At 38.5% G+C, this 13,500-nt stretch overlaps 1 protein-coding gene across 3 annotated transcripts; it reads left to right on the top strand.

Moving 5' to 3' along the window:
• The first annotated feature begins 530 nt into the window (after nucleotides 1-530).
• Nucleotides 531-12,960, top strand: cox4i1 (cytochrome c oxidase subunit 4I1). Of its 3 annotated transcripts, none has more exons than XM_072279927.1 (5): nucleotides 531-593; nucleotides 5,817-5,896; nucleotides 7,335-7,496; nucleotides 9,970-10,101; nucleotides 10,666-12,960. In XM_072279927.1, exons 2-5 carry the CDS (start codon nucleotides 5,818-5,820, stop codon nucleotides 10,797-10,799), a joined length of 507 nt encoding a protein of 168 aa, XP_072136028.1. In that variant the 5' UTR covers nucleotides 531-593; nucleotide 5,817; the 3' UTR covers nucleotides 10,800-12,960. The 3 variants fall into 3 exon arrangements, with proteins under 3 accessions (XP_072136028.1, XP_072136027.1, XP_072136029.1); XM_072279926.1 differs by having other exon boundaries at nucleotides 531-662; nucleotides 10,666-12,959; XM_072279928.1 differs by lacking the exon at nucleotides 531-593 and adding an exon at nucleotides 1,144-1,165.
• The last annotated feature ends 540 nt before the right edge of the window (nucleotides 12,961-13,500 follow it).

The raw sequence follows: 13,500 nt of genomic DNA, 5'->3' as shown, positions 1-13,500 counted from the left end.
CCATTTAGAAACGACATGAATAGCCTTTCTATATTTCAATGTGCAGCCTGAGCTACTCTACTTTGAGCTCTGACGTAGAAGGAGATTACCAGGTGGACAATGAAAGCAACATCCCATTAGCTGCTGGGAATCTCAGATCCATTGGCGACACACTATTCAGATGATATGGGGAGCCGGGGGGGGGGGCATGCAGTGAGAGCACAAAGAATCTTGTGAGATCTTCACTGTATAAAGGACAAAGGGGGGGGGGAAGGCTCATTGAAAAGTGTACAAGAACTTTCTTGATTTAGCATGTGTCTCCTGGATATAATTGTAAAGAAAACTATATTTTTAAAAAGTACCTTTTACTACTTCATGGATGTATAGTGGAATAAGTTTTTTTATTATTTAGAGATTTATAAAAATTAGAGCAGGATAACAGACCATTCCAACCTACCAGGACCGCCTCTAGTCCTAACACGACCTGTATGAGTGAATGTTTTGCAGACAGTCCTCAGATCATCAGTTTAAGGCTTGGTTGCCATGGGTTACCTTTTCCCGCAGTGCTTTGCACACCGGGCCTCTTCCACCGGCTGCGTTAACGTCACCTTCCCGTAGGTTCAGGCGACGGAGCCGGCGTTAACGGTCCCGCGGTTGTCAGTGCACCCGCCGTCGCTTGGCAAGTGAGTGGGTGCCGTTGGGCTGCTGCCGGCCGACAGGTGCTGGGACCTCGGTCGGGTGTGGCTCCGAGCGCCGCTGCGGATCCTGAGTCGGTGGGAGAAACGACATGGCGCCGGTGCCACCCCCCCCCCCCGCCGTTCTCCGCAGCACCTCGTTTTCTCCCAGCCCCTTCCCCATCATCTTGTTCTTAATCCATCCCCGCACCCATTCCGCTCCCAGCCCCGCACACTGGCCCGCTGGATGCGATGTGCACCGGACTCCTTGCCCTTGAGTGTGTTGCGAGCTGCTGCGGCAACTCCGCCAGGAGAGCTTTGGAGGTTTGGAGGAGGATACTCCGAGAATTAAGGAAGGGGAGTGCCTGAGGGCAAAAAAAAAGGCCCTGTCTGGGAAGAACCTGTAGCCATTGGGGTTTGGTGATGGATGGTGAGACATTAATGCCCCTGGGAGAATGGAAGGGCCCCCTAGAGGGTTGATTCATCCCATCCTCGAGTCTTTCACAAACCAGGTAGAAATATTTCTATAAAAAGTGAAGTATCCCTATCGTAGGAATTTGGTCATATTTGAATATTTATTATCAGTTCATCCTGGAGACATGGGTATTGGTTTATTATTGTCTCAGCACCAAGATGCAGCGAAAAAGCTTTTTTTTTGTATGTGTATCACATTGACAGATCATACTGTACGTATTTACCACGCGCAGGAATAAAACAAACAGCTGAGAATAGTCTTGCATTATTGGCAAGGCTGACTTGACGTTTTATTGAATTTTGTTTCTTGGTGACCTTGATTGACCTTGCATCTGGTAGAACGCATTGCTGGGTGAAAGTTTTAATCTTTTAATTTTCACGCGGGTGTGGGGGAGATAGCCGACCCTTGATGGTCATGGGCTAATAAGATAGGAACAATGTTTGTATTTGGAACTATTGAGAATACATGAATTTGAAAGTCGTTTTTAAAAAAAAAATTAGCCTTGCATTTAGTAGCTTGGAAAACTAATAAATTGGAATTTGTTTTGACAATGGAGTTTTAATGTCAAAATGATAGGCTGCTTGTAATTTATGTACATTATATGATAGTTGCAAATGGAGTAATTGAACTAATTCATTTCTCAGGATGATCATTTTTGAGGATATAGTATTCTGGGTAAAATCTAGGTTTGTAGCAATGTCAGAGTATAATTTCAATTTCTCTTGTGTATGTGGTTTTAAGATTACTCTGCAAGATCATACATACTGTTTAATCAACTGTACTTAAGATGCAATCAGAGTTGTAAAAACAGAAACAGGTCATTTTGCCCACTACATTCATGCCCACCCTTCTTCACATCTACACTAATCCCATATCCTACACCTTCCCTATTCAAGTCTATTAAGTCTCAGTCTAACTGGCTCTCAAATGTACAGTATCTGATTCCACCACCCTGTCTGGCAGTGCCTTCCAGATGTCAACCACTCTTTATAAAATACCCTTCAAATTCCTCTTTAAACCCATTTCTCTTGCATTAAATGGATGTCTTTTTGATTTTGGTACTTCCTACAATGCCTCTCATAATCTTATGTACTTCTGTCAGTTTCCTTCTTTGTTCTGGGGAAAACAAACCCAGCTTATTCAATCTCTCCACCTAACTAAATTCATCTGATCCAAGTAACATCCTGGTGAATCTCTTCTGCATTCTTTCTAGCTTAATCACCCCCTTCCTCCAGTGTAGCAATCATAATTGCACAGTACTCTTAGGTGTGGTGTAACCATTGTTTTGTAAGGTTGCAAAATAATGCCCTAACTCTTAAATTCTCTGCCCTGATTTATGAAGGCAAGTATGCCATAGGCCTATACACCTGTGTTGCCACTTTCAGGATTGGAACCCCATTGTCAGAATCAGGTTTATTGTCACTGACATATGTAATGAAATTTGTTACTTTGTGGCAACAATACAGCATAAGACATGAAAATTACTGTTACAAAAATAAATGGTGCAGATAATAGGTCTCTGTTCATCGATGCTCCTTAGTGCCCATCCATTCACTTTACATGTCCTAACTCCGGTTTACCATCTGCCAGTGGTCTGTTTAACTTTTCAACTGATACATCCTTAGACAATCTTCCTTGTTTCCCACAATATCACCAATTTTCATATCATCCACACTGTACAGTCACATATATATATATACACAAATGTCCAGTATTAATCCTTTGGTACATCATTAGTCACAGCCTTCCAATCATGAAAAAAAAACTTCTTTCATTACTATTTATTTTGTTACCTTACTTTGCTTCACGTCACTAAGCCAATTTTCGATCCAATTTAATCAGCTTGCCATGGATCTCATGTGCCTGAACTAGCCTACCCTGAAAGGTCAAGTACTGTGCTGAAGTCCATATGGAGCAAGGTTCCTACTAAGGGTCCATGGACCACTTGCTTAATGGTATTGATCCAGGACATTTAAAAAAAAAAGGCTAAGAACCCTTGATATAGACAGTATAGAGGCAAATCTACCACCTGCCTGTAGTCTCCTAAATTTCCTCCTTTAAAGATTTAAATTAGTGAGACAGGAACTTTGCCTTGCACAACAGTGCCACCTAGGCCTAAAAAGTCCTTGCCTTTCCAAATTAGCGTGTATCTTGTCCCTTAGAATTTTCTCCAATAATTTCTCTACTACTGATCTGTAGTTGCCTTTTCCAAAATGCTAATCCTTAAGAATTACCTTAGAGAAAGATATATATATATATATATATATATATCTTTCTCTAAGGTAATTCATTACTACCTGCATTACATTACAATTATATATATATATATAATTGTAATGCAGGTAGTAATGACAGCTTTGATTTTGCTGTATTTACCGCCAGCAGTATTCGAGTGCTGAGCTGAGTCGAGGGATTGCTTGTTCTTAGGTCATGCAGTATAAAGTAGCATGTTCTATTGTGTTTCTGTCTTTGGTGAAACATAGAACTGTGCAGCACAGCATGGGCCCTTTGGCCCATGACGCTGTGCCAACCCTTTAACCTTCTCCATGATCAATCTAACCCTTCACTCTTACAGAGCCCAAACCATAGTATAACAGCCTCTACCACTACCCCTGGCAGTACATTCCAGGCACTTACTACTACAACATTTCCACTAAATTTTCCTTCATTTACCATAAAACTGTGTCCTCTGGCATTAGCCTTTCCCACCTTGGAAAAAAGGTGTCAGCTGTCCATTCTATCTTTGTTTCTCATATTCTTGTACATCTTTATTTTAGCCAGAGGGTGGTGAATCTATGGAATTTGTTGTCACAGGCGGCAGTGGAGGCCAAGTCATTGGGTGTATTTAAGGCAGAGATTGATAGGTATCTGAGTAGCCAGGGCATCAAAGGTTATGGTGAGAAGGTGGGGGAGTGGGACTAAATGAGAGAATGGATCAGCTCATGATAAAATGATGGAGCAGACTTGATGGGCTGAATGGCCGACTTCTACTCCTTTGTCTTATGGTCTTATAGTCTATTTGATCACCTCTCATCTCTCTTTGTTCCAAAGAGAAAAGCCTTAGCTTGCTCAGCCTCTCCTCCCTCATAAGACATGTTCTCCAGTCCTGTTAGCATCCTGGTAAATCTCCTCTGTACTGTCTCTAAAGCTTCCACATCCTCCTTTAATGAGGCCACCAGAACTGAACGATACTCCAAGTGTGGTCTAATCAGAGTTTTATAGAGCTGCAACATTACCTCGCAGTTCTTGAACTCAGTTTCCGCCTAATGAAGGTATCACACCATATATCACCTTAACCACCTTATTAACCTGCATGGCAACTTTAAGGGAACTATGGGCTTGGAGCCCAAGATCCTTAATCTGTATGTAGTTTGTGCGTTCTCCCTGTGATTGCTTGGGTTCCTTCCAGGTGCTTCAGCTTACTCCTACATTCCCTAAAATGTACTGTTAGGGTTACTGAGTTGTGGTCAAGCTATGTTGGTGCTGGAAATGTCCAACATAATCTTCACTGATTTGATGCAAACAACACATTTCATTCTATGTTTCAATGCGCATGTGTTAAACTACTTTTAATCTCTGTTCCACCACTTTACTGAGAATCTTGTTATTAACCTTGTACTCTGCCTTCAAGTTTGACCATTGAAGATATATCACTTCACACTTTTTCGGGTTGCACTCCATCTGTCACTTCTCAGTCCAGCTTTGCATCCTGTCAGTGCCCTGTTATAACTTACAACAACCTTTTACACTATCCGCAACACCACCAGTCACTTGCAGACTTACTAACCTGCTCTTCCCCTTGCTCATCCAAGCCATTTATAAAAATCACAATGAATAGGTGTCCCAAAACAGATCCCTGTAAAACAGCACTGGTCAGCAACCACCTTCAGGCACAATATGCTCCATCTACTACCACCCTCTGCCTTCTGTGGGCTTGCTAATTCTGAATTTATGCTGCAAAATTTCCATGGATCCCCTACTTTGTGACTTTCTGAATGAGCCTTTCATGGGAAACCTTGTCAAGTGCCTGACTAAAATCCATATGCACCACAGCTATTATTCTACCTTCATCAGTTCGTTTCATTCCTCAAAAGGGTCATTCAGGCTCATGAGGCATCACCTGCCCTACAAAGCAGTGATGACCATCCCTAATCAGACTATGCGTCACCAAATGTTCATAAATCCTGTTCCTAAGACCTTGATACATAAATGTATAGTTCAGGATATGGCAATATACTAAAGGATAACTTGCAGATAGTGTTTTTTTTCCTGAATTAAAGCAGCTTGTAGTATTGTGGGTCACCTATTCTGTTCCACCTTTAGGTTACTTATGACTTTGTTTTAAATCTTGCCTATCTTAGTTAGTGATTGCATTTGACCCTTGGATTTGTTTTTAAATGATCAAGGTATTGATAATATAACAATAGAAATAGTTATTTGATTGGACATCATCTATGGAGTTCGTTTTGCTCACTTTTTATAAGAATGATCAGTTATTGATCAATGAAAGTAACCAGAACCTGACTTGAAAACTTTCAAACTTTTTGTTTGATTTCAACATTACACTAATTTAATTTTGAATGATAACATTTGCAACTGAGATGTTGTGCAGAATAATTAGTGATTTATTTCTGCCATTGACAGTTGAAAATAGTATCTGACGTGTATTCTTTGCTCAAATGTTGCAGGATGTTGGTTTCAAGAGCCCTGAGACTTGTAACCAAGCGTGCACTTTCCACTACTGTTTGCATGCAAGCTCATGGACGTGGTGAGTTAAAAGTGATTATATCTGGTTCGATTTTCTAAATTTGAGTTGATGTAGAGAATGCTAGTTTGGTATTATTTGATATATTCTGAATTTAGAGATCTATTCTCTTCTGTGGTCCTGTTAGGTAACAAATGTTTGAAATCTTGTTGTAATAAATCATTTTTGATCTTGTTTTTATTCTGTAAAATGTTATTAAGGAGCTTTTAATTTTCCTATTGCATAGAACTCACTTGTAGGTTGAAGCTATAGTTGATAAACTTTCAGTTGATAAAGTTCGGCCACTTTCACCATTGCAGTAGTTCCAAAACTGATTGAAGTGTTCTGCATCAAAAGTTTTTTGTAGTTGCATCCATATTCTACATGCATTTATAAATGAGCACCTTGTCTGTATTGTCACATTATATATGTACATGTATAAAATAATCAAGCCTAATGCACAATTTTCATAATTAAAAAGTAAAATCAAGGAAGGCTATTAAACTCATGTCTTCATCGCTAGCTCAATCTTCATTTACTATTGTTCCTCTGGACAGCTTTTTCCAAATGCTCAAAGTTACCTTTCTAAATAACAATTTTAATTCTGCTTTTAATTTGAGTTTCCGAAATTATACTGTATGTTCCTCATGCCTTTTAAAGTAATCTCTTTATTTGTACAATAAAATATCTTGCAGAATGTAAGATTTCCCTTTCAAGGCTTCATTCAGATTGTGAGCTATTCTAATTGGTATATGTAGTTTTTTTGCAGTTATTTCATCGGTGTGCATAATTATAGTAACCCATGTTTCTCTGACATATATAATAATCTCAACGTAATCTTTGTCTGCTTTTATAAAACAGCATTATCTCCAAATATCTGTATTTTTTGACATTATACCAAATCTCTTAATTCTTAAGCAGTTAATTTCTATTCAAAATTTCATAATTTCAAAACTAAAGTTGATATATACAGTCCTGATTTTCTATCCCAGTTTCACTGCCAAAATGCAACTTGAAGAGCTTCTCTCTTGGATCAATACCTAGGTATCTTTTTGGTGGGGGGAGGGGACAGTCAAGCTCTCAACAAGTGGTCAATAGCAAACTCAGTAACAAGTGATCCTTCATTTGGGTCAAGGACTGACGTGCTAGGGGACTATGAATGTTATTCAATTGGAATTTAATCTTTGTTGCATGCATCAATGTAGAGTTTTGTGTAGTACTAACAAAACTGGAGAATATTACAGCCCGGGTAGTTGACCAATCTAGATTGTATTTGAAGATTATATCATGCCAATAGGTAGCATTATTATCATTCTTCACCTGTATGACTAGCAGCTTTTTTTGCATATTTTAAACTTTACATTAGACTGGAGAAAACATGTCGGATGAATCTCATGCTGTACGCTCCCTTTTGAGTATCAGTGTTTTGAATTTTATCACAACATCTTCTGACTCTCCACAGTTATTGCAAAATTTGATTATTCACTTCCACAATATGTTGACCGTAAGGATGAGCCCCTTTCAGCCTTTGATTTTGTGGGACAGCTGTCAGGAGAGCAGAAGTCCTTGAAGGAGAAGGAGAAGAGTTCCTGGGTTTCTCTTTCTGGTGAAGAGAAACTGAAATGTAAGTGACTAAAATGATTTAGCCCATTGTGTTTGAAGTGTCACTGGTTAATCTGTTCCATACCTTACATATATAATATTAATTCACTTTAGTTTGTTATTTATGTGTGTGATTCATCTGTAAATTTTATCCTTGCCTTCGTAAGTTATTGTGTGTTATGTGCTCTGGTTCAAACAAATGTAGTCTTGTTTCTATATACATTATATACATGTATGTAGTTAAATGACAATAAACTTGATATAAAACATAAGAGCAGATTTAGGCCATTTGGCCCATCACATTTGCTGCACCATTCCATCATAGCTGAATTATTATCATTCAGCCACACACTCCTGCCTTCTCCCTGAAACCTTTGATGTCCGGACTAATCTAGAGCCTATCAACTTCCATTTTAAATATACCTTTATAGAGGGATCAGAAGTGAAGAAAGTGAGCAATTTCAAGTTCCTGGGTGTTAATATCTCTGAGGACCTAACCTGGTCTCAACATATTGATGCAGATATAAAGAAGGCAAAACAGCAGTTATATTTCATTAGAGGTGTGAGGAGATTTTGAATGTCACCTAAAACACTCGAAAGTTTCTATAGATGTACTGTGGAGAGCATTCTAACTGGCTGCATCACAGCCCGGACAGGATCGAAGTAAACTGCAGAGCATTGTACAAATCAGTCAGCTCCATCATGGGTACTAGCTTCCATAGATCCAAGACATCTTTGAGGAAGTGGTACCTCAAAAAGGTGGCATCCACCCTTCCCATCACCCAGGACATGCCCTCTTCTCACTGTTACCATCTGGAAGGAGGTACAGAAGCCTGAAGGCACACACTCAACGATTCAGGAACAACTTTCCCTCTGCCATCCGATTTCTAGATGAACGTTGAAACCATGAACACTATCTCATACTTTTTTTTTAATGTTTGATTCTGCACCACTTATTTAATTTAACCCTTTGATATACATGTATATTTTACTATAATTCAGTTTTTTTCTATATTATCATGTATTGCATTGTACTACTGCCACAAAGTTAGCAAATTTCATGATGTGCTGGTGTTATTAAACCTGATTCTGAATATTGTGTACCTTGTCTGTTGACATTAGATATACTGAATTTAAGGCAAGAGGATGACTGGAAACCAACTTCCTCCCCATGAAACTACAGCTTAGTTGCTATAAGGAAATAAGGCATATTTATGTTTAGTCTAGTTTAATACAACTAAAAACATTATTTTTTTTCTAGTCTCTCTTGGGGCCAGAAGGATTTTATATTGTGAAAAATTTGTTGAGTAAGCAGCTTTGAGCTTCTCCATGGAACCTCATCCAAGTGATATTTGAGTCGAGGATTGGCATGCTGCACAATGTCATTACAGTAAAGTTGCCATTGATGGAGAGTTTGGAGAGAGTTCATTGTATGTAACTAAGCATGATTCTCTTGCCCAACAAAATTATAGGATTTTACGCCTCAGGTGGCTAATGTTTTTAATGAGCAAACCATGGAGTGTTCCAATTTTTGTACCCTTTTCCTGATATTTATTGTCTTTGGTTTTTTATTGTTCATTATTAATGTCTTTAATTTCTCCATTATTGGGTTAATGTGTTATCATGACTGGTAATTGGATTTGAATAAATGAATGGGTCAGCATTTCTTCCTGACTCGTCAATTCAATAAAAACAAGTCCATAAGTAAAATAAAGGCAATGCAGTGATCTACTTAAGCATTTTTAAACTTGAAACAATCCTTGCATGAGCAATAAAAATCAATGGTGAATATACAGTACTGTGCAAAAGTCTTCGGCACACACCTATAGCAAGGGATCCTCAGAATTTTGCATGGTATTGTATTTTTTTGATAACTTTGTTTTTAACAAGCTCAGGTGGAGCAGCACGTCTAACTTAATACCAGCATGACTGATCAGTCCTCTTGACTCATGCCACCAAATAGTTTAATAAGGACCCATTTAAAGACTGAAGAATACACTGAACAATTACCAGTGTTTATGGTAATTTAAAATAATTACTCACTGCACTAAGGCTTCAGATTTCAACTACTTGAATCTAAAGGACAATTTCTATCAGCTTGATCAACCCGATTTGCAACACAAATTAAGAACTTGTAATTATTGTGTGTTCTTCCGAATGATCCCTGCTGTTCCTGAATACTACCCCCTCTTCCCCCTTATGCTCCTGGATTGTATCTTCATTCATTGGCACATACACTAATAGGTTTAGATATGTTGAAACCTAATTTACATGGCTATTTTTGAGGAATTTTAATTGTTTAATTGTTCATAAATTCTGAAATTTAAAACTTTGAAAAAGGAATACAGTGCAACAGAAATCCTAAAATAAAATCTTAAGGATTGTAGACTACTTTAAAAGCAATTGAGTGTTTCCCATATTCATTAATAATCAATTTTAGCTCTCCCCCCCCCCCCATTTCAGTTTCTTATTATTATTCTTTCTAATTTCCTCAGTGTATCGCATTCGCTTTCAGCGGAGTTATGCTGAGATGGACAAGTCATCAAATGAATGGAAGACTGTTACTGGTGCACTCTTTTTTGTGATTGGTTTCACTGGGTTGATGTTCCTATGGCAAAGACATTTTGGTGAGTGCCTTTTTGATTTGTGATATTACCAGAATTTTCTTCTGCTGTGGAAAATAAAAATAGCATAAACCTTAAATGAGACATCATGTATTTATATATGCAGCATAATTTCTTGTATTGGTTGTGTTTTATGGGTACCCAACAGTCGGATGAAAGGTTCAACACTGAAATTTAAGGAAATACACTTTACAGTAAAGTACTGATTAAATATTCTTTAATCTTTTCAGATCGCAAGTTCGTTAATTGCATTTGCTTTAATCAGAGTATGTCAAAACGACATCATTCATCGAAGTCAGAAAATAATTGTATTTCATAAGCTGTAGAACTGTTAATTGTCCTTTTTGTTAATGTAGCAAAAGCCATCAAAAAGACAATCAATATGATAGATCAGTGCTCTAAAAACAGGTTTAAAATGGCCAGTTATTGACTTCCAAGAGAGATATCTAACTTTCTCAATTATGACAATTTAACTTTTCACTAAAAGGGCAAAAGGCTTAATGTTTTTTTTAACATCTGAAGTAATTAATGATGTAACTGGCCTAATTTGTGTCTCATTATACACAGTGTATAAACCTGTTCCTCACACCTTTGATGATGAATGGAAGGCTATGCAGACAAAGAGAATGTTGGACATGAGGATGAACCCAGTTCTTGGCGTTTCTTCAAAATGGGACTACGAGAAAAATAAGTGGAAGTAATGAATGTATCAAGGAAGTAAATCTATACTGGAATTCTTAATACTTGTTCATGTATGAGCTTTAGTGTGTTCAAGAGTTAGCTTAGAATTTGGAGTTGATCTGTAAATTTGGTAATAAACTCATTTATGCGTGTGTCTGCTGGTGTGCATATTTTTAAAATCAATCTATTCTAACGGGATGGAGAGAAAATGGGAAATTCGGACACATCATCTTTTGAAAGTATAGTTCAATATTTGATTTTGCTGCAGGATTTGCCCTTGTATGAGTGACATGATGTGGAGAGATTTCTTTAAAGAACCATAGAGTTGTACAGCTTGGAAATGTATTCTTTGGCCCAACTTGTCCATGTCACCCATAAAACCCTTCTGCGCTAATGTATGTTTCGTGCATTAGGCCCATGTCCTTTCCTATCCAAATATCTAAACAGGTACCTTTAACATTACAATTTTATCTGGCTTTGTCAGTTCCTCTAGCAGCTCTTTCCATATAACTACCACCCTCTATGGTAAATCTTGTCCTTTGTGACCTCTTTTAAATCTTTCCCCCTCAGATAAAACCTGTGGCCCAGGGGGATAAAGAAACACTATCTACCAATCTATACTCCTCATAACTTCATAAACCTCTGTAGAGTTGTATCTCAGCATCCTGCATCCCAGTGAGAATAAACGTTGTATCCAATTTCTTCCTGTACATATAGCCCTTAACATCAGGTAATATCTCTATTGCTGTCTTTCTAATGCTGTCACGTCCTATAGTGTGATGATTAGAACCACACACAATACTCCCAAGTTCAGTCTGAATATTTTGTATAGCTGCAGCATGAAATCTGCAGACTTCTAGAAAATATAAAAATTTGTGACTTCACGAAGGGGAAGTCGAGAGAACACACATCAATTCTCATCGAAGGATCAGAAGTGGAAAGAGTGAGCAGCTTTAAGTTCCTGGATGTCAACATTTCTTCTGATCTATCTTGGGCCCAACATGTTGATACAAATACAAAGAAGACATGACAGAGGCTAACACGAGGAATCCTGCAGATGCTGGAGATTCAAGCAACACACTTCAAAGTTGCTGCCTGGCCTGCTGCGTTCACCAGCAACTTTGATGACAGAGGCTACATTTCTTTGGAGGAGTATGTTACCAAAGAAGCTTGCAAATTTCTATAAACGTACAGTGGAGAGCACTGGTTGCATCACTGCCTGGCATGGAGGGGCCACTGCACAGTATTGGAAAAAGCTTCAGAAAGTTGTAAACTCTGCCTTCTTCATTATGGGACCTGGCTTCCCAATATCCAGGACATCTTTAAAAGGCGAATCTTAAAAAAGGTGGTTTCCATCATTAAGGACCCCCATCACCCAGGATGCCCTCTTCTCATTGCTACCATCACGGAGCACGTAAAGGAACCTGAAGCCACACACTCAACATTTCAGGAACAGTTTCTTCCCCTCTGCCATCAAATTTCTGAATGGACAATGAACCCATGAACATTGCTTTGGTACTTTTCCCCTTTTTTGCACTATTTACTTAGTTTAATTTTCCTTTTGTGTATACTTGTAATTTGTAGATTTTATTATGTATTGCAGTGCGTTGCTGCTGCAAAACAACAAATTTCACGACATATGCCAGTGATATTAAACTTTATTTAGATTCTGAAATCTTAACTCTCATACGCAATGCTTCAGCTAATGCATTCAAAATGCCTTGTCTCACTAACATGTGTTGACGTTTTCAGAGAGCTACAAGCTTGCAACCCTCTTTATCATTTCTAGGACCCGTTCCACTGAATAATCTGCATTAATGGGTTTACTCCAGTTCCCTTTTCTGAAGAAGGGTGTATGATTTGCAGTTTTCTAGTCCTTGTTCACTATCTTTTACTGGACCTGGACTAAGAATGTATTTTCCTCTGAGATTCCTCCCCCTTTTCTGACCCATTTCTTACCTCACCTGCAGTACTGTCTCCCAAACTCATAGTGGCCTCTCCTGGCACTTTTTATAATTAACAAATTCAAAGTAAATATATCATTAAAGCACATGTATGGCACCATATAGTACTGTGAGATTCGTTTTCTCAAGAAAATAAATACAAATTTATGAAAAATTATACATAAAGACTGACAAGCCACCAATGTGCAAAAGAAGGTAATCATGTAAATAAAAACAAATAAATAAATAATACTGAGATACATGAGTTGTAGAGTACTTAGAAGTGAACCTGTAGGTCATGGAATCAGTTTGGTATTGATGTGTGAAGTTATCCATGTATACTTTCAGCCCAAGTAATTTGGGCAGCTACTGGTAAAGTGCAATTGAGTGGAAGAGAGTAGGAAGGGTAACTCTTCTGATAAGGTGCTTGAAATGCTGGCTTGCCATGACCCAACATATTTCGTCAGCGAGACAAGCTCAAGATTTCCCGTCTCATTTTACTGCATCTTATAGTCTTAGAGTTAAAGAGTACAGCAACAGGCCCTTCAGCCCAACCCACTCATGCGGACCACGGAGCCTTTCTGAGCTAGTTCCATTTTGCACCATATTCCTCTAAGGCAGGGATTCCCAAGCTGGAGTCCACGGACCCCTCGTTAATGGTAGGGGTACATGGCATAAAAAGGTCGAGAAACCCTGCTTTAAACCTGTCATCCATGAAACTGTCCAAATGTGACAGGTTCAATGTGGTTTTACCCACCTCTATCATTTCCTCTGGCAG

The sequence above is a fragment of the Mobula birostris genome, chromosome 15, assembly GCF_030028105.1.
Source record: "Mobula birostris isolate sMobBir1 chromosome 15, sMobBir1.hap1, whole genome shotgun sequence".
NCBI lineage: Eukaryota > Metazoa > Chordata > Chondrichthyes > Myliobatiformes > Myliobatidae > Mobula > Mobula birostris.
Note: the sequence above shows the minus strand (reverse complement) of the source record. Positions and strands in the feature narration are given on the sequence as shown.

Bases quoted from the DNA above. Each gene is read 5' to 3' on its own strand.
- cox4i1 (XM_072279927.1), top strand. From the start codon at position 5,818: ATGTTGGTTTCAAGAGCCCTGAGACTTGTAACCAAGCGTGCACTTTCC. The intron at 5,897-7,334 runs GTGAGTTAAAAG...GACTCTCCACAG, and splicing joins CATGCAAGCTCATGGACGTG to TTATTGCAAAATTTGATTAT. The intron at 10,102-10,665 runs GTGAGTGCCTTT...CATTATACACAG, and splicing joins CCTATGGCAAAGACATTTTG to TGTATAAACCTGTTCCTCAC.